The 19,182-nt window shown below is 42.1% G+C and overlaps 1 protein-coding gene across 2 annotated transcripts in view; it reads right to left on the bottom strand.

Annotated features, from left to right (window-relative positions):
* Positions 1-3,281: 3,281 nt before the first annotated feature.
* The window catches only part of LOC111873710 (runt-related transcription factor 3), a 641,992-nt gene continuing 626,091 nt past the window's right edge, over positions 3,282-19,182 (bottom strand). For both annotated transcript variants that reach the window (XM_033755183.1, XM_033755182.1), the window contains 2 exons: positions 13,172-13,411; positions 3,282-5,312 (listed from right to left, as the gene is read on the bottom strand). In XM_033755183.1, coding sequence (XP_033611074.1) covers positions 4,366-5,312; positions 13,172-13,411 — 1,187 coding nt within the window. In that variant the 3' untranslated portion in view covers positions 3,282-4,365. The remainder of the gene's footprint in view (positions 5,313-13,171; positions 13,412-19,182) is intronic.

Here is a 19,182-nt window from a genome sequence, read left to right as displayed (position 1 = left end):
GCACTTCAAAGTTTCTCTCATTAAGCCTCTGCAGCCGACTGCAGTCCATTGTCACAGAAACCAATGAAGTTGTGAATTATATCTAATTTACTACGTTCTTAATTTTGAGCATAGAGACTCTGCCATTCTCGAGTTATAAGCATATATGCATACAGAAGTACACACATTCAAGCTCACATTTCATTTAGCGCGAGGCCTATGCAGTAGAATATGTAAGGTAAAAAGGATAAATCTATCCCTGTAACAGGCCGTGAAGGCGTCGACGTCGAGGTTCCCACATTTTCTAGACAATCTGCCCACAGACGGCGGTGAGGATGTCAGCCTTAAGCGCTAGCCCCTCTTTACCCCCGGGAAATTTCCTGGTACTCATTTCTATTAGACTCCGGGGCCATATTGCGGCTGGAAGGACTAGGTCAGCTGAAAAAACCAATGACCTCATCGAGATTCAAACCGTGACCTTCATGCTTGTAACATAGTGCCTCAAACAACTACGCTACAGCAAGCCCCCTGCAGTAGAATATGTGGCATGTCATGATAGCTGCTTTATATCAAGTGTGAGCATAAACAAGTTTGTTATCAATTATATTATGTGAAAATATTTCAAAAGAAAAACGTATCAGATTATTGTGTTTTCGATTCTGACTCAGTATAGTCTGGTAGGTGGTTGTTGTTGTTGTTGTTATTGGAGAGGGTGGGTTTCCCCATGCACTTAGACGAGATATTGGTCAATTGTGCGTCCCCCTGTGATATTCTACCAGTCTCTATACCCTACCGGTACTGGTGCTTTCCATCAGTCCCGACTCAGCCAGCGAGTTCGGCCTCTACTGGCTCAGCGGTATCTCGATGCTTCCCCCATCTACCAGAGGCGTTAGAGACTACTGTTGGGCGGGAAATGTCCTGAATTTGGCTCAGAGGTCCCCTTGGGACATGAGGTTCTTTTACGTGCCGTAAAGCTACGACACGGGACTCACGGCTTAAAGCCCCTCCCGGAGGACTTGTTCCCTGAATTTTTCCGCCCTTAAAAATTCCACGACCTCCGCCGGCTTTGAACCCACGTACCTTGAGTCACGAGGTGAGAACGTTACCCCTAGACTACAGAGGCCGCTTCTGGTAGGTGGTTGCTACGGTTTCGGAGGAATTTTCTGATTCCTTCTTCAGGCCTGGTTTAACTTTGGTAACCTCTTACATCACAACAGGGTTTCTTAACCCAGAAGCTGGATTCTACAATTTTGTAGCTGTGAAAACTTCAAATCATAAAATTACAGAAACAAATTCGGCAGAGTAAGCCTGAAATATAACCTCATGAAGTGTTACAGATTGATTTTGTTTGTTTATTAGACAACTGATTATAACGGTATTTTTAAACAAGGTAACAAATGAAATACAGAGAACGCACGGATGTCAAGAGAGGAACAGCAAGAATATAATATATATATACTTATTAACAATCCGATGAAAACACAACCTGATAATATACAGGAAGCCAAATATAGATTTCAGAATTGTACATAATAGTATAAATAACGTAACAATTAACACAAACTTAACTTTCGTTAATATTAACAATTCACTCCAAATTCACTTAAGACAGAATCATATTACCATAAAATCAAGGTAACGAAATATTTATCATTCATTATTATAAATTATGTCGATTGTTACTACGATAAAATGTGTAAAAACCTTGTAAAACAACTACGGAAACATAAAAATATAAAATTTACCTTTATGAATTATTCAGTGAAAGACTTCCTGTAAAGAGACGAGGCCTTGAAATCGTGACATTGTTAACAACCGTCTTGAATGCATGCAGGATAGAACAGAAGGCCTCTGGTACTGTGGGGGTTAAAGTAAAATATTAACACACAAAAGCATTGTTGATGTATCCTTCGACCATCTGTATTCTGGTCTCGAATTAACGCAGCACTTGAGGTAACAGAGATGGTAAATATTTTGCGAATACATGATGCAACACAATTTCTAGCTTCTGGCTAGTTTCAACATAGCACAACAGAACACAAACATGTCGACACTGTACAACAAATCTATCATTTTTAATTTGAATATTTAAAATAAAAAAGGAAAATATATGTTTTTACACAATAATTGGCTCCAAATTATTTGTTCTTCATAACTGAAAGCAGTCCTTCTGTCATAACCGTTGCTTAACAACGTCCAGATTACAGATGGCCGTAAGATATAAAATTTTCTGCTATTAAAATCCATGTAATTAAACTAAAAAATAAAATTATAAACGTGGATTTGGTTTTGAAAAAGAAAATATAAGAGTATTTCATATTTTTCAGTAATAAAACTGTAAACTGGGAAGTGTTCGTTTTCTTGAAGAAAAATTTGGTCGATAATCTACTTGAGTTTTATAATGCTCTTAATTATGACTCCATAAATTTTGACTAGTATATGTCCGCTGCAAACAAGAAAGTCAGTGATACAACAAAGGGAGATACACTCTCTTCAAATAGAATCCTTAAAGAGATATAGCGCTCTTTCCTCTAATTTAGTTACGTACAACTGCCACCAGGGTTCGTTCACGTGCACAACTATTATTTCTTCAAATAAATCATTCCACCTCGATAAAGATGGAAACATTTGGCACGAGGCAAGTATATAGTCAGTTGTTTACGCAATGAAAACGTAGCGTTCAGTCATCGGTACTTGGTAATGGTGAGAGAAATCATGAGCCACGTTATGACGACATTGTAAAATGACGAATCATCGTGATAAATATATAGCATTATATCATTGCGATATAAAAAAATAAGTGACAATTTTAACCGACTCCAAAATTATGAAAAATGTAACAATTCAACAGAATGTTGAATTAAGAAATATAGCTTTAATTGTTTATAGATATAAAATCATACTTCATGTTAAATGGGTAACAGTTATAAAGCAGGTAATAAATAAAATATTAGTTACTAATATTCAAAATTTGATTTAGGAGAAAATTAAAAGGAGATTTAAATTGAGTAATGTTTGATACCATTCAATTCAGAACATTTTGTCTCCTCATCTGCTGTCTAAAACATAAAAATTAGAATATACACAACTATGATTTTGCCTGTAGTTTTGTATGGGTGTGAAACCTGGTCTCTGACTTTAAGGGAGGAACATAGACTGAAGGTGGTTCAGAAAATGGTGTTGAGGAGAATATTTGGTAGGATGGGATGGTATAGATTGGATTCATCTGGCTCAGGATGGAGACCAATGGAGGGCTCTTGTGAACACGGTAATGAACCTTCAGGTTCCATAAAACGCTGGGAAGTTCTTGAGTAGCTGCACAATTGACAGCTACTCAAGGAGGGCTCAGATCCATGAGTGAGTGAGTGAGTATTCAAAGTTTTAATTCTACTGACTATTTTAGAATTAACTTCAGTAATATAATGGCTCCAAATCTGAAATTATTCTACGAAGTCTGAGCGTCAGATGCAAAATTTGACGTGCAATATTACATTTACATTTTCATCACATTGGAGTCAGTTGGTCACCTGCCTGTAGCCACCGACATATCAATGTCAGCACATAACACAATAAACCGGTTAGGCTTTTACTCTGTTACTTCCTGCTAGTGCAAATAATCAACGCGAATTCATAATTAATACACGGATTATCGTCTGGGTTCATAAAGTCCACTTCTTGTTTCAAACATCCCATAAATGACCCTTTATATATGCTGCCTATTAGAATTTCAGTGAAGAGCTACTACTGACAACCGATAGCAATTCCAATTGATTTGGATGACAAAATATACTTGTCTTGGAAATACGCATAATTCTTCATCGACCACCGAGTTTCTGTTATACTTCGTCAATATTTTATGTTGAAAATCATATAAGACTATACTGTGCCGTTATAGTCAACATTGTCACCTCAATTCTAGTACACAGGCGTCCAGTTGGAACCTTCTGGAAGGTTCAACATGAAATATTTAAAATAATTCATCGTTATTAATATACGCAGTGCTCAGATCAAATATTTCCGTGTCATGAAACTGTAATCATCCACTTTAAGAGTTTATTGGAGTTTCAAAGGTGTTTCGACTCACAGATATGCAAATTTGACATCGTGACTAAACGTAGAGGAGATTTTCGATCTTCCTATCATTTTCCAAGCACTTCACTGAATTTACAAAACCATCCAATGACCTCATGTGTTTTTCTATATATAATTCAATACCGTTAATATTCGGACGGGGCCTACAGGTTTCCAAATGATCCAAAACATCTATGGATGCCCTGCAGAGGACGGTCATCCAAAACTCTTGACCCAGAACACATCCAATGCCTACAAAAATTCTTCTACAGTGCAGAGAGGTGGTGCGGAAGCCTCTGGTTATTCCTGGACGAGTCAGTACGGTCTCCAGACCGCTGTGCTGTCGGCTGTGGAGTGAGATCTCGGTTGTTGCTGAGCACCAACAACAACTTGCTGTGCAGCTGTTTGATGCTCGTCATCCGACAACCCTGAAGCACCACGTCCGCCTGGAACCACCGCACCTGCTGATGACGTCACTGCGGCCACACAGGACCCCGTCGTGGCACCGCCACCTCCCAGTAAAATTTCGCTAACTGTGGAACGTTGTCCGAGACCCGAAGCAGCATTCGTATGGTCCATGATGTCTTGAGTACTTGCTGTAGCTGCGTGGTGGTGATGATGGTGATGCAAGTGGTGAAACTGATGATTCTGATGACTACTCGCTGCACTGTACAGTTGGGAGTAGAGCAGTGACGCAGGTAGAACCGGTGTACTGAGGTAGAGACCGGCGGGTGATGGGTTTGTAGAACCACCTCCGTAGCTCTGCTGATTATGGTGGTGTCCAGACATGAGGGATGAGAAACTTGTGCCGTTGGTACATGCCACACCCCCCGCACCTGCACTGCCTCCTCCGGAACTAAGATGGTGGCCGACTAGTGAATTCCCACCGACCCCAACGGTGGGCAATATCTCCTCGCTCCCAACAGGACTCTCACCAGCGGATGAATCTGACAACGACCGGGGTCCTCCCAGCCCAAAATCCGTCGTGGACACAGTGACGGATGAAGACCCAACGCCTGGGTACCGAGGTACGAGGAGACCTCCTCCTGACGTGACGTTGGAGGACGCCGACGAGATGACCCGCTCCTGATGGTGGTTGTGTGTATTGTTGGTGGCACCGTGGTGTGTAGTGTTATTGGCGGTGCCAGTTTGGTGATGACTGTTGCCGCCATGTGGTACCACAAGAGTCCCCAAATGCTGGTCAAGATCGGTGCCTGGAATCCCTGTTCCAGCGCCTGTAGACCCCGTGGTGTCCGGCAGAACTGCACAAAAGAAACAACGCCGAAATCAACACTCCGTCATTCAAACTTTACTGATGATATCCATTTCAATGATTTTTTTTAATTCGCTTAGATGGGGGTGGAGTCCAACTGGGCCCACTCGGCACAGCGGCCACTGATTGGCCTATTGTAGCCTGCGCCGGGTAATTATGATGGTGGAGAATTTGGTGGAATGAAGATTGGCAGGGGAAACCGAAGTACTCGGAGAAAACTCGCCCAAGCGCCACTTTTTCCACCACAAATCCCACTTGACGAGACCCCGGGATTGATCCCGGGCTGCCGCGGTGGGAAACCAGCGACTAACAGCTTGATATATGGTGCGGCCTAATGCACATTTTAGTAACCAGTGCAGCAGTTACACGGACGGCAGAATGTGTGAATGTGATACTTTAGTTTTAAAGCTCCTTATCCTTATTCTTGGTCAGGTAGTGTTTACAGTACTCGTGGTCCGATCTAAGTAATATTTGAAGACTCGGCGTCTACCGCATAGAAAACTGTTTGCGTCTCCGCCATAGAGATCAATTAATTAATAGCTAGTGTTTAAGGAAAAGCGTCCCTTTATTCGGAGACCCACGTTGTTACATGTAGGGGTGATTACCGACGGGGTTTTACGTCGGATATTAGATTTATTGGCCTAGACTAGTGAGTACAAGTAATTACAGTGTCACCGCTAATCACCATAGCACCCGCCAAGAATTTTCCAGCATTCTGTGTCTTCAGACGTTCCCTGGTAACGACTCCTAATACTGGAGATTCTTCAGCTTCACGCGCTCAACTCTCCTTTTCAGACTCCCGTACAGAACTCACTTAGTCACCCTAATTGTCTTCAACATAATTCCTCGGAATACCGTGAAGAAACGCCACGTTTCCAACATACCTTTATTTTTGTGCTTTGATTCGTTGTCTGGGAACATGTTTACCGAGCCTTTACCCAGAAGCGGCCCTTGTATATCTGCATATCTCGCGGTCATCGGATAGCAACGACTCTACACACTACAATATGATACACGTAGTTGCACTCTATTAGCAAACCGGAGAGTATTTGTGAAAACATGCTGCACGTATAAAAAACACTGAGTTCTAAAGGGCAAATCCGATTGTCAAGGCTGTATATTTCTGCCCTAGGCACGGGGGCAGTCCACCGTAAGGCCTCTGCCTTCATCAGAAAAAAAAACTCAAATAAACACTCCTGTTACAGGAAGAATTTGAACCTGAGATCCGAGGGTTTAAGCGATGTACAACAGCGCGGCTATCAGGACACGTCTTCTTTTAACGATACACTGCAAGAAATAACACCAAGATTCGAATTAACCTGTTAAATTAAACCGTGGCTCAAGTTGGAACGAATTGAACTGCAGTAGATTACTGCTACAGATTACATGACAAACTCCCCATTTGTATATCTCGTACGGAAAGGCATTCACAACAGCAAAGAGATGGAAATTACTCTCACATCTCGATTAAGAGGCGACGCTGGGCGGATCCCAGCAAAGAGACTGCCGTTGTCACGTAGGAGCACAAACAAAACTCATTAAGTTACGCCCACAGTTTAGAACAGGGGCTGGGGATGTTATTTGTACTGTATGCGTCTTGTAGGCTGCTCAAAGTTCCGCAGCCAGGCGGCCATTGTATGCCTTGTTTTCAACTACGGTAATAGCATAAGACTGCTCTCCATTGTCGTATCCGCTGTATAGCCGCTACGCTACCGTGTCATCGCTTCGTGCGGAGCTAAGAGGCTAGACTGCGGGTGAACCTGGAGACAGCTCCTTCTGTACACCGGGTCTTATGATAATAATAATAATTGTAACCATGGCCATTATCATCAGAGTCAGGGTCAGAGTCAGAATTGCTTTACGACTGACGTCTTGGCGACAAGCCCCTTAGAGATTCACGACAATAATTTTTATTTTCCAACTGATCATTTTCGGTTATATGTAACATTCTCTCTGACGAGAGGATGGGTCTGTCGTTTACAATTGCTGCTGGACTTCGCCAGCAGAGTCATTCTCAGGTCCAAGTCCCGCGGGACTCATGACTACATTTTACTGTATCAGATTCGAGACTTCCCCAAACTGGAAGTCCAGGTTCCCATATTTGTATCCTCCAGGAACGGGATGGCCTGGTTATACGTCCAGGCAATGTGTTCCTTTCGGTCGCCTCCTACGACTCGCAGGTCTACGATGGAGGTACTCGACCCTGCCTCCAAACGGGATTAAAGACTGAATTTATAATGCTATAAGAATTCAGTTCATACCTCGCAGGAAACACATGATGTCTCGGCTACAAAGCCCAACTGGTTAATGCTGTTTATGGAAAGAGTCGCTGTTTCTTGTAAGAGCCATGTGGAACACACAGATACACTCTGTGGGCATAATGCAGAATTTCAGTGGGTTTAAGCGGGTGATACATATAGAAACCACTGGGCTTTAAAGAGTTAATAATATGATAATAGCGGCAGTGTTGGATCTGATAATGATGAAAGCAATGTCCATTAGATGAAGCCACTTCTTATCAACAGGTAAGGCCAACCTCTTCCTTCTACCGAAAGATTAACAAAGAATGAGCCTCCGAAACGTCTTACATATTGTTGATCAGACAATGGACAGTGGCCTAATAAATTTCCATAATAATTAAAATAGATCACAGTCACAAACCTTAACAACAACAGCAGGAAAAAGAATGCAACGATATTTCTATATTAGAGTCCTCGCCCACAGAAAATACCCTACAAGAGGCAAGCATAATACTCGTATATGTGTACAAAATCAAAATTCAGCACTAAGACAGCGTATACTTTCTCATATATAGGGCGTACAGTTATTTTCCTGAAGATGATACCTCTGTATTTTCATTCTGGGAGACGGGCTCTATAGACTGCTGAAATACTGGAGTTAGATTCGCCTATGTTTCCATGGCAACGCGGTCAGTTCCGAAGTACAGAAGGAGAGTGAACAATAGTAGTCAGACCCCTCCTTTCCTTCAAGAGGCCGCCTCATTTCAAAACACGTAAAATCTTCACAAGAAAAATATAGTCAAGGTTCGCGACAGGATCTGAACCCGAGAATTACTGTGCTGGCGAGGGCCATCAGCAACTTATCCGACTAACAGACCGAGATAGATATTTTTCACAATCACAATACCTTCTGACGCTACATAAAGGAGAAAATAAAAATTAAACTAAAAGAAATAAAGACGCGTTAATCAGAATATTACAGCGGTCACTATGTCAAGTATTATTGTCTGGGATATGGCGCTGTGTGACCGCCTCTGTGGTCTAGTGGTTCCTGGTTACAGATCCAGAGTTCCGGGTTCGATTCCCGGCGCTACCAGATCGCTCGATCGGTATAATTCTCTTGCGGACTAAAATCACGTGGTTTTGTATGATGTTGTGTAGTCCATTAGAAATTTATTGAAGTTTCGGAGGAACGTACTGCCTCCATCTTCAGGGTTAAAGAGTAAGCAAAGCAAATAAATCAGCAAGAATCGACACTGCTTGCTTCTTGCCAGTTGCTTGCTTGGTTTACTCTTCAACTCTGAAGATGGAGGCGGTTCACTCTTCCGAAACGTTGCTGAAATTCGAACCAGAATGTCACAGAAGATAGTATTCTTCAAAATAATGAGATAACAAGTAGGATCAGGAAAGAAAAATCGTCCTGTAAGGACACCATGTAAATATAAGCAGGTGTTGTTAGCAGCTATGAAACACCTAAGACTAAGTCTTGAAGCAATATTAGCATTCAGAGTTGAAATATCCCTAAGGATACGGAGACCAGCAGTGTCCATAAGCTGATAACAGTTTGTTTTGTCCTTAAAGACGTTAATTGGTTAATAAGAAATAAAATATACATGTATTATACGGGACAACGTTAACAACAAAACAACAACGACGTTTCGTGATTAAAGTGAGGGTATTCGGAATTAGCGTGCGGATTCATTTTGAAGTTTTGGGACAAAATTGGCACTTATTAATTTGGAATTAACGATAATTAGGAATAAATAAAGCGACCTATCATTTTAACCTCTATTGTTCTCCAATTTTCTTTCGTGTATTTTTTTTAAATTTATGTTTGTGTATTATCAATAAACATTGAGGAATGTCTTATCGTTACTTAACTGCAAAGAAAGCTTCTAATACATGACTTTTTTATTAAGGTAAAAGTTAAATTTATCCTTGGATTAACTACGTAATTAACTACGTAATTAATCACTTCTACATGAAGGCGCATGGGGAGCGGATTTTCTTGACCTCAACATTGAATGGATGAATGTACAAGGGGTGGGCCTTCTTGGCCCTTGCACCGTTACCTACAGTGGTCTATTGTGCTTCCTCTTTTGATTATACCCTCAACAACCCCACGCTTCGAATGACGCTCAGGATTTTGTAAGTGGGGGCGTCAAAATAGTCACTTGGTTCCATAAAGTATTGACCCAAGTGACGTAATCTTAAATAAGCTAAGGCCTCACATTCACACAGGATATGTGTGGCTGTTTCATTTTCACCTCTCGCAAGTGGGACTATCACTTATTCCCAGTTTGAAGAGGTGTCCTCTAAGTAGTCCCACCACCCATCGTAGCTAGTTCCTGTTTAACAGATCCTTCGTTCTTAGTTGGAGGTGAGTATACTTCTTATTAGGAGGATATAACAGTTTTAATTAATACTATTCTAATTAACTCCTTCTTAAGCAGCTAATATTCGCTTAACAATTCAATAAATTTCACGTCTTTTAGGGAACAAGAAAGATGTGGTACATACCTGGGAATCATAAATATCTTTCATTTTGTTCAAGCGTTATTAAGAGGGGACATACACATGGGCAGTGTGATACCGAAAGCATGGGCCCCTCTGTCCCTGTGAATAAAGAAATCAGGGCAATAAAAATGGGCCCAAAACTGAGGTGGAATGAATACTCGGAAGGCCCCTAGTTGAAACCTCCGTTAGGAAATCTGTTATCCTAAGCGAGATCTTTCTTTGATATACTCAGTAGGTGAAAGCTAATCTCGGTATTGTACCCAAATCAGTCCATAATCGCTACGGCCTATATTAATTAAAATTCGTTATTCACTAATCGTCCTATCATGTAATGCTGTATAATGTTAACGGCGGAAAGACTCGTTAAGTAAACTAGTAATTATTTTCTTACTTAATCCGTTTCCCTTATACCTTACGGCATGAAGGTTGTTTTTGTTTTTATTATTTTACAGACGGTAGGACTCCTTGGACGAGTGATCAGCTCGTCGCAAGGCCTCTACCTAAATACGGGACAACACAAACACAGAATAAACTCATACACACCAACCATCCCTGTCTTTTGTGGGTTAGTAACCCACGACCCCGGTTTCCGAACGAGAGAAGACAGTACATGCCTTAGACCGCTCGGCTACCGTGACCGGCTCAACCAGTAATATAAAAGTAAATAGTAATAGAGAAGAAGAAAGTAACAAAGGCGTTCAGTAGGAACAAAAATTGTTCTTTGAAAATATTTCTCCATGTTTTGTTCAACGAAGCATTTTCAGCGTCGAGACTATAGCTTCAAATAGAAGAACGAGATCTGAATGATGAACTGGAAAGGATTCGGAAGGAGTCTGTCTAGGTCTAATGAGGTACCTTCCCGGACTTTGCCTGTAGAAACTAAGGGTACCCAGAAATAGACCCAGCTGGGACAATCGGTTCCCAGACGAGATTTGAACAAAACACCCCCGAATATAAGCCTAGAATGTTACCTCTAGATCAAATGTATTAGATCTTTCTTGAAAGAAACGGTAAAACTATCCTTGTCACAGGCCATTGAGGCCCATACAGTTCTGACTTCGAGGCTCCCACATTTTCTAGACAATCGGCTCTAAATGGTGATGAGGTTGCCAGCCTGACGCACCGGCCGCCAATTATCCCCAGGAGGATTCCTGTTGCTCATTTCTGTTAGAAGATGAGTCGACCCCAGGGCCATAGTACGGCTGGAAGGATAAGCTCAAATAAAAAATCCAGTGACCTCATGGGGAATCGAACTCGCGACTTTCCGTCTTGTAGCATAGTGCATTAATAAACGCTTCATGTTAGTTCGAGCATCATTTCTTTCCAATACAGGAGAGCAATGGGGGGTACGTGCTCTCAGCTGCAGTTTGCCTGATTCACTTGCAGACGTCACGAAGCAGAACTGTAGCGCGTAAGATTGGGCGGCAAGGGGTGGAGTAACACACAAACAAAACCATGGACCAAGACTGTATCAGGATTAACATCAAGGAATATCTCCATCCGCCCTCGTACTGGTTATTGAGACGCCTGTTGGTATACCTGATGAAAGGGGATGTGGTAACAATGGCGGAGTCATTGTTCATCTTGACAATCAGACAATTGTCACGGCATCTGTTCTGCGTAGGAAGACGAAGAGGTTTGATTTCAAATGCAAGCTTTTCTGGTGAGCAGAGGGTAGTTCAGGGTTAATATTAATGATCGTTTAAGATGTTTGGTACTCGTAGATTAGTAATACCGTTTCGGTAGAAATCTTGTGTCCATTTTCAGGATAAAAGAAGTGACAATTATTTTACTCTTAAGAAGAAGGCAGTGGGTTTCTCAGAAATGTTTGTATCTAACACACTACACCATATCACTTCCCAGAATACCGTAATCTTCATACTGAAAGACGTGAAAAGTTCTAATCTTTCTAATATTATATTGTAGCATCCTGTTGCAGTTTTCAGTTAGCATTAATTAGTTCCACAGTCTCACGTGCAATATTAATATTCTATAAAATACATTAGAAGCTATTCGCTTTAAAGTTCTACATACATGTTTCGACCAATGTGGCCATCGTCAGGTGTTAGAAAATATGGATGTGGAAACCGCTGTCTTCTGTATCGTTGCTTAGATTGTTAACACACAGTCCACTTAATGCACATGTGTGGGGGCACGCGGTAGCGTAGTTGATTGATGCACTATGCTACAAGCCCGAAGGTCACGGAATCTAATCCCGATGAGGTGGATTTTCTTTCAATTAACTTAAGTGAACTACGTCGGTTGAGTTATATAACCTACAGTACTTCCATTCTTGCGCACTGACTGCTGTCTAGCCACGGCTGTTGTCTCGTTGTTTGTTTCGCGGTCGTTGCCTAGCAACGGCGATCTACACGCTATAATATATATGTAGTCGTTGCAACCTATTGCGTTTTTGTTTATCTTTATAAAATTTGGCTAAAACTTGGTTAATATTCAGTCTAAATTGCTGATAAATTTTGATTAAAGTAATTGAGGCTTGTTTACTTCGTTGCTCACACTCTGAGATCCTAGCCCTCCGCTATTTCCTGAATTGCAGAGTGGATTGTGTCTGTGAGCCTCTGTCCCCATGGTGGAAAGCGACAGAGGCATGAAACTGACTACCCACCTCCATCTAGTGTCGAAGTCAAGAACTGTGGGGCTATATGTCCGCTCCACAGCGTCAAACTAGCTCCCTACTCTTGTCACATAGTGACTTCATAAAAAGTACATTTGAAATTAAATTGAGTGTTGTTTTTATTAGCTCACTTTCTTTATTTTGGAAAAATAAAAGGGGCTTATAAGTACACCTTGCTCCCTGTGTGTCCATCCGTCTGTGTATCTCCCCTAATTTGAATGAGGCTTATGATATCGACTTGCTGTCTGTATATTTGTGTGACAGTTTATACCACTTCTTTTTCGTTTTCTATGCCGCCTGTGTCATATCAAAGAAAAGTAGGCGAGTAGTTCTTCCCAGAATTTCTTGTTACATAATTCAGCGCCACATGGTATAACAGGATACACACGTAGAAGCATAAGAAGGAAAGGTTCCAGGCGAGGTACGAAAGAGGACCACAGGTTTGGTAGTACTCACGCGAGGAGACGGCGCTAGCAGTACCGAAGGCGTCATGTGCGCCTCCCTGCCCACCTCCATTCAGGTCACTTGCAGCTGTGGCGGCGGCCGTAGAGAAGCCGAGAGCCGGAGCGCTGAAACCGCCCCCAGCGGCGGCGCAGCTACCCAGCGCCCCCGCGGGCCCTAGGTACGAAGAGTAAGGGTTCGCGGCGCTGTACCCCCAGTGGCTGTTTGTCGCACTCAGCCCGAACTGGCCCATGTCTGCAATGAGGAGTAGCATCACATCAGTACATCCTGTCAATAGAGGTCATGCAGCTTCGTGTGAGTGACGCGAAACAGAACAACACTTGGCCGTAAGCGCCACGTAAACATACCAAACAATTTATACTTTCGCGCAAGGGAAAAGCGGACTTATCGCATTAATCGTGCGGTTTAAGGCATCAAATGTGTTCGTTCCACCGAATACCGGGGTTCGACTTCAACTCGAGGCATAGCTGTATCTCTGCGTTGTTTCTATGTTGGTGTTTTCCTTGCGACGGACTGATCCCCTATCCAATGAGTCCAACCAACTTTCTATAACATTCATATTTCCAAATTAATTCTGAATGAAAACACGCCAGAGGGCCTAATCTGTCGAAGGAAGAAAGAAATATAGAAAGAAACAAAAATAAAAAAAAAATAAATAGGAAGATGAAGACGAACAGTAATTATTCAGATAATCAATGTTTTAAACCACACAAAATTTTATTTTCTCAGTCACTTTGTACCTATCCCCCCACCCCAAGGTGTCACCACCTTATTATGGTGGGGCTTGCGTGACTCTCTGACCTGGAGAGCTATGCCGGCGGTAGTTTAACTACCAGTAGGGTCACCCATGCCGGAAAGTTCAAAGGGTAGAGTCCAGACTAAGGGCCCCCATACACACACAGTTTGGCCTCCAGTTCGGCCTGCACAGTTGAAGACTGAAAGGCAAAACTGACGTGTGTGATGCGGCCGGCCGGCCAATCGTTTGGACTGTTGGCCTGTGGGAAACCCGTCAGTCCGTCAGTACCGCCTGCAGGACCGTAGCACGTGACGTGTGTGACTCAACATTATAGGCTGGAAGACCGTGATTGTGGCATGAAGCCTGCCGCTTTATTTGCGCGTGTATGGGAAGGAAAGGGAGGGGGTAAACTGTAACAGTTTTGCCTATAAGGTCGATCGGAAGGCCAAACTGTGTGTGTATGGGGGGCCTAAGAGAGATACCCTGGTCCTTCAGGGTTCAGAAACCTAACAGCAGCCTCGGGTCATCATGCGTGGGTCTATTCCTATGGCAGCATCCATTGGTTGTTGAGACTGGTTGTAGAGGAGGCCAAGGCCCACCCAGGGCTGTAGCGCCGAGTGGTAGGTAGGTACTTTGTTCCTAAATTCCACTGCATGTTACAATAAGGATTGGCCATCATCAGGTGGAAATAATACAAGAAAGATTAACAGATTGTGATGAAACCGTAGAAACGAGAACTAAAATAATTTGTGAGATCCGTCTTGTGACTGAATTTGTTCAAGTGAACTGTTATTCATATAGGAAATCAAATATTAGAATTTCTGAATAAAATTGAAAATTTGAAGAAAGTAAAATTGTGCTTTGTCTGTGATGGTACATACATCTAACTCTTCTACACACCGAAACAACATGTGTAGTCAAGGGTCATTCAATTTTTCATGTCACTTTTAAACTTATTCAATTTTCTGACCTCAATAATATCTGCAAGATGCAAATATGAGCTTCTGAGGTAGGAAAGACATTACAGACTCTTGAAAACGGATCTCGGGTTAAAAATTACACTGTTATAAAATTATATTTATCTTTCCTCTTCATTACCAAACAACAAACGACCTTTTGTAGGGAGATCAGTAAAATCCTAAAAAAAAAAAATCCTAAAAATCCTGTACAAAATGTCTCAACATCACTCATGGAGCTGAGCTCTTCTTGAGAAGCCGCTAATTATGCAGCTACTCAAGAACTTCCCAACATTCTATGGAACCCGAAGGTTCATCACCGTGTTCACAAGAGCCCACCACTGGTCTCTATCCTGAGCGAGGCAAATGTTTTTATATAAGTAACTTCATGGAGATGAGCCCTCCTTGAGAAGCCGTCAATTATGCAGCGACTCAAGAACTTCCCAGCATTTTATGGTATCCGAAGTTTCATTATCGTGTTCACAAGAGCCCTCCACTACTCTCTATCCTAAGCCAGGACAATCCAATCCATACCATCCCATCCTATCTCTGTAAGATCTGTTTTAACATTGTCCAATGTTTACCTGTTAATAATTAGAAGAATGAACTAAAGAGCCAAACTTTGAGGCTATACCTGAAAATTTTTACGGAATTCAGACTAAATTATGCTCGAAAATGAATCTACAAATTGTGTAATTATATACATACAGCCTACTGAACCGCCATAATTAAATCATACGATTTAAACTACATGCCATATATAGTCACTGTTTCGACTTTTGGAATGCAATCACCAAAGAATGCATGACGCTAAAATAGAATCACTTCATGTGACAATGTGAATACCCTTACTGTTGTCATAACTAACCCCCCCCCCACATCAGTCTCTCTCCCTAACTGCTGCAGCCGAACTGTGTCAGTGCTATAAATCAAATTTAAACATAAAGAAGACTTCACATCCTCTGTAGAAATGTGTCAGAGGAGGTTAAATTAAAAGACAAAGTTATCCGTGTAACAGGCCTGTGAGACGTCGAGGTTCCCACATTTTCTAGACAATCGGGTCACAGATGGCGGTGTGGTTGTCAGCCTTATGCGTCGGCAGCCCTTTACCCCCCAGGAAGATTCTTGATACTAATTTCTGTTATAGGCTGAGTCGACCCCAAGGCCATAGTGCGGCTGGAAGGATTAGGTCAACTGAAAAATCCAATGATCTCCTCAGGACTAGAACCCCCGACCTAACTTCTTGTAGCATAGTGCCTCGACCAACTACTGTACGGCGTGCCCTCCAAGCGGGTTCAGTTACGACTACAAATGTAAGAGAAAAATCTGCACTGCCGTTTGGATATGATTTGAGATGCAAGGACAGGAAGTTCTGAGGCACGACCACATAGAAAAAACACTCATATTTCCATTGTTGTAGTCCAACTGCTGCAGCTGCCTAGCAACAGGTTGCATAACACCATTTTCAAGAGTAACTCTATTGTTGTAGAGGCGTGTTTACAGCGCTGTTGCATAGCATCGGCTATTGTCTCGTGTGTTTCTAGATATTTTCCTAGGAACCGGTTTATGCGCCACAGTATACAAAAGTTCCTGGCTTTGTACAAATGTTTACGCCATGTCTTACTTATCTTCCACTACAACAGAAGTTTCATCTCTTGAACGGCCTTAAATTCGGCCAATATTATATTTCAGCATCCTGTTGCACTCTACACGATAAATGATATAAACTCCGTCCCAAGTGCAAACAATATATATTATATGTCTTTGATCTTGTTCTTTTCTACACTACATGTTTCGGCCTCTCTCGGCCATCATCAGGTGTATACTCTTAATGTTGCTGCCACACTGAACCCAGTCTAAAATTTAAAATTTAAAATTGTTAGGGTTACTCGCCCTTTGTCTAAAGTGCTGGAGCGGCTAGTTCTTGTTTCCACACTGTATAGGTGTTATTCTGTGTAGTCTTCCTGTGTGCGTGCCGCTGCTTGTCTTTACTACGTGTCTTCATAATAATATAATATATTATATATATTATATATAAATTCGGCCGCCGGTAAGTTTAAACCGCCTTACAAAAATATACTGTTCAATGTCTAGGAAAAATGGTTATGTGAGATTTGACGTTCTTACGGCGTTGAACGCGAAGACTTCTGACTTCTGCGATAGGCGGTAGATGTCTACCAGACTACTATATGTATAATATAAACTCCGTCGTAAATGTAACACTTTATTGTAGTTCTTGTCTTCCTTCTTTCACACTACATGTTTCGGCCGTAATCGGCCATCATCAGGTGTATTTCACTACACGCAGCTGTCACATTGCACTCAATATTAATATTTTAATTCCAGATTTCCAATAGTTCATTTTCTGTCGTCAATCGGCACCCGATATTTCGAAACTAACCTTGTCCATGGTCTGTTTTAGGAATAGCTTTACTTTCTTTTACACAAATACAAACTGTGGGCATAGTAAAGAGTTCTCAATGTTAAACAAGATGGTATATATAGCTACCATTTTGCTTTAACGGGATAAAGCATACAATGGGAGAACGTCAGACTTGAATTCACAAAGTTTACAGTGAATTCTCGAATGAAAAGTCTCTCGGAACCAATTTTTATTACGGCGGATTTGGAGCACAAGTTTTATTTAAGCCCTGGGAGGGTAGCAAAATGAACTTTTTCTACATCAGACGCCACCTCTTCAGTTGCTTCATGCTCCCCTAATTAACCTGTGTGTAGGATCTCCCTGGTACGGTCCCATACAACTCTTTGCACTTTTACTTGTGGCGCTATAATCCCACATTAAGCCACTTGGCAGTTACGTACTTACTTCAGCCCTCTGCAGGTATCTGTCACGAGTAATTAACATTGTCCCTAACTGGCTACGCAGCCCACGCGCTCCATTTCGAGAAGAGAGATTCGGAAACAAGACGCGGCATTGTAAAAATAAAATCAGATAATATGTACAGAATTTGGAGCTAAAATCTTATTACACAGCTTTAAAAAGTATTACCCAGCAATGGATTAAAATAGGATGGATGGAAGGAGTGCTTTTTTGTTTCTGGATTGAGGTGGTGCAGAACGGTGGTCTGTGATGGGGTGGAAAAATGTCTGTGGATTAGCTCATGAAGAACTACCCCAGTCCTGCTGTAATTATGCCTGCACTAATCTGATTATCTCTGGAGCAATATATAATCTTTTTTATCGCGTGCTACTGCCAGTGTTCACTGCTACTCCGAACGTGTCACTGGAGCAGCTGTCTTAAGAGGCAATGTACGCCGCCCTCTCAATTTCATGACAACCCAGAGCTTCCAGGATACAGGTGGCCAATGCCTGGCCGCCGACGCTCTCTAAGTGGCAGGGGTAACGAAACATATCTCTGAAGAGTTAAATCTTCTTGGCTATAACACCATATACTCCGCTGAAAGTCAACCGACGTTTCGAAGAGAAATGTCGTCTCCATCTTCAAGGTAGAAGAATAAGCTAAGCAAGAAGCTGATTGAAACCAGATAGCAAACGTCGGACGAAGTTCAACGGCCTTATACTCCAGGAGATAGACCTCTTATTAACCATCGTGTAGAGAATATAAACTCTGTTCTTCGTGTAAGCTCGGTAGCGTAGTTTATTGAGGCACTATGCTATATCCCGAAAGGTCGCGGATTCGATTCCCGATGTTACTGAATATTTTCGGTTTACCTAATCTTTCCAGCAGTAATAAGACCCTGGGGTCGACTCAGTCTCTAACAGAAATGAGTACCAGGAATTTTCCTGGGGGGTAAAGGGCGGCCGACGCGTAAGGCTGACAATCTCACCGCCATGTGTGAGCCGATTGTAAAGAAAACGTGAGAGACTGGACGTGTCACAATGCTACGGGCCTCCAAGGCCTGCTACAGGAACAGCGTTACTTTGCCTTCATGTAAGTTGACATTATAAATGCGGTTTATACTTTGAAGTTCAAAAATACGGGAAAAGAACAGGCCTGTACTGTATCTTGTTCAGTTCAGTTGAAATTTTCTAAAAACATGACATATGATTTTAATATTATAATGTAGGTCTATGGATTCCTATGAGCCGGGATAACTCAGCCGGTATAGTGATGGACTATGATCTGCAAGGCCAGGGTTCAATTCCCGACAGGCCCAAGATTTGTCTCTTCTCTATAGCGCCCATAGCAGTTCTGCGAACCACCAAACCTCCTGTTCAGTGGGTACCAGAGGTTCTTTTCCCGAGGAAAAGCGGCCGAGGCGTAAAGCTGACCACTGACCTCCATTTAGCGCCGAGATCAAGACAGGTGGAGCTAACTTTCCACTTCGCCG

This window comes from Cryptotermes secundus, unplaced genomic scaffold (genome assembly GCF_002891405.2).
Source record: "Cryptotermes secundus unplaced genomic scaffold, Csec_1.0 scaffold31, whole genome shotgun sequence".
NCBI lineage: Eukaryota > Metazoa > Arthropoda > Insecta > Blattodea > Kalotermitidae > Cryptotermes > Cryptotermes secundus.
Note: the sequence above shows the minus strand (reverse complement) of the source record. Positions and strands in the feature narration are given on the sequence as shown.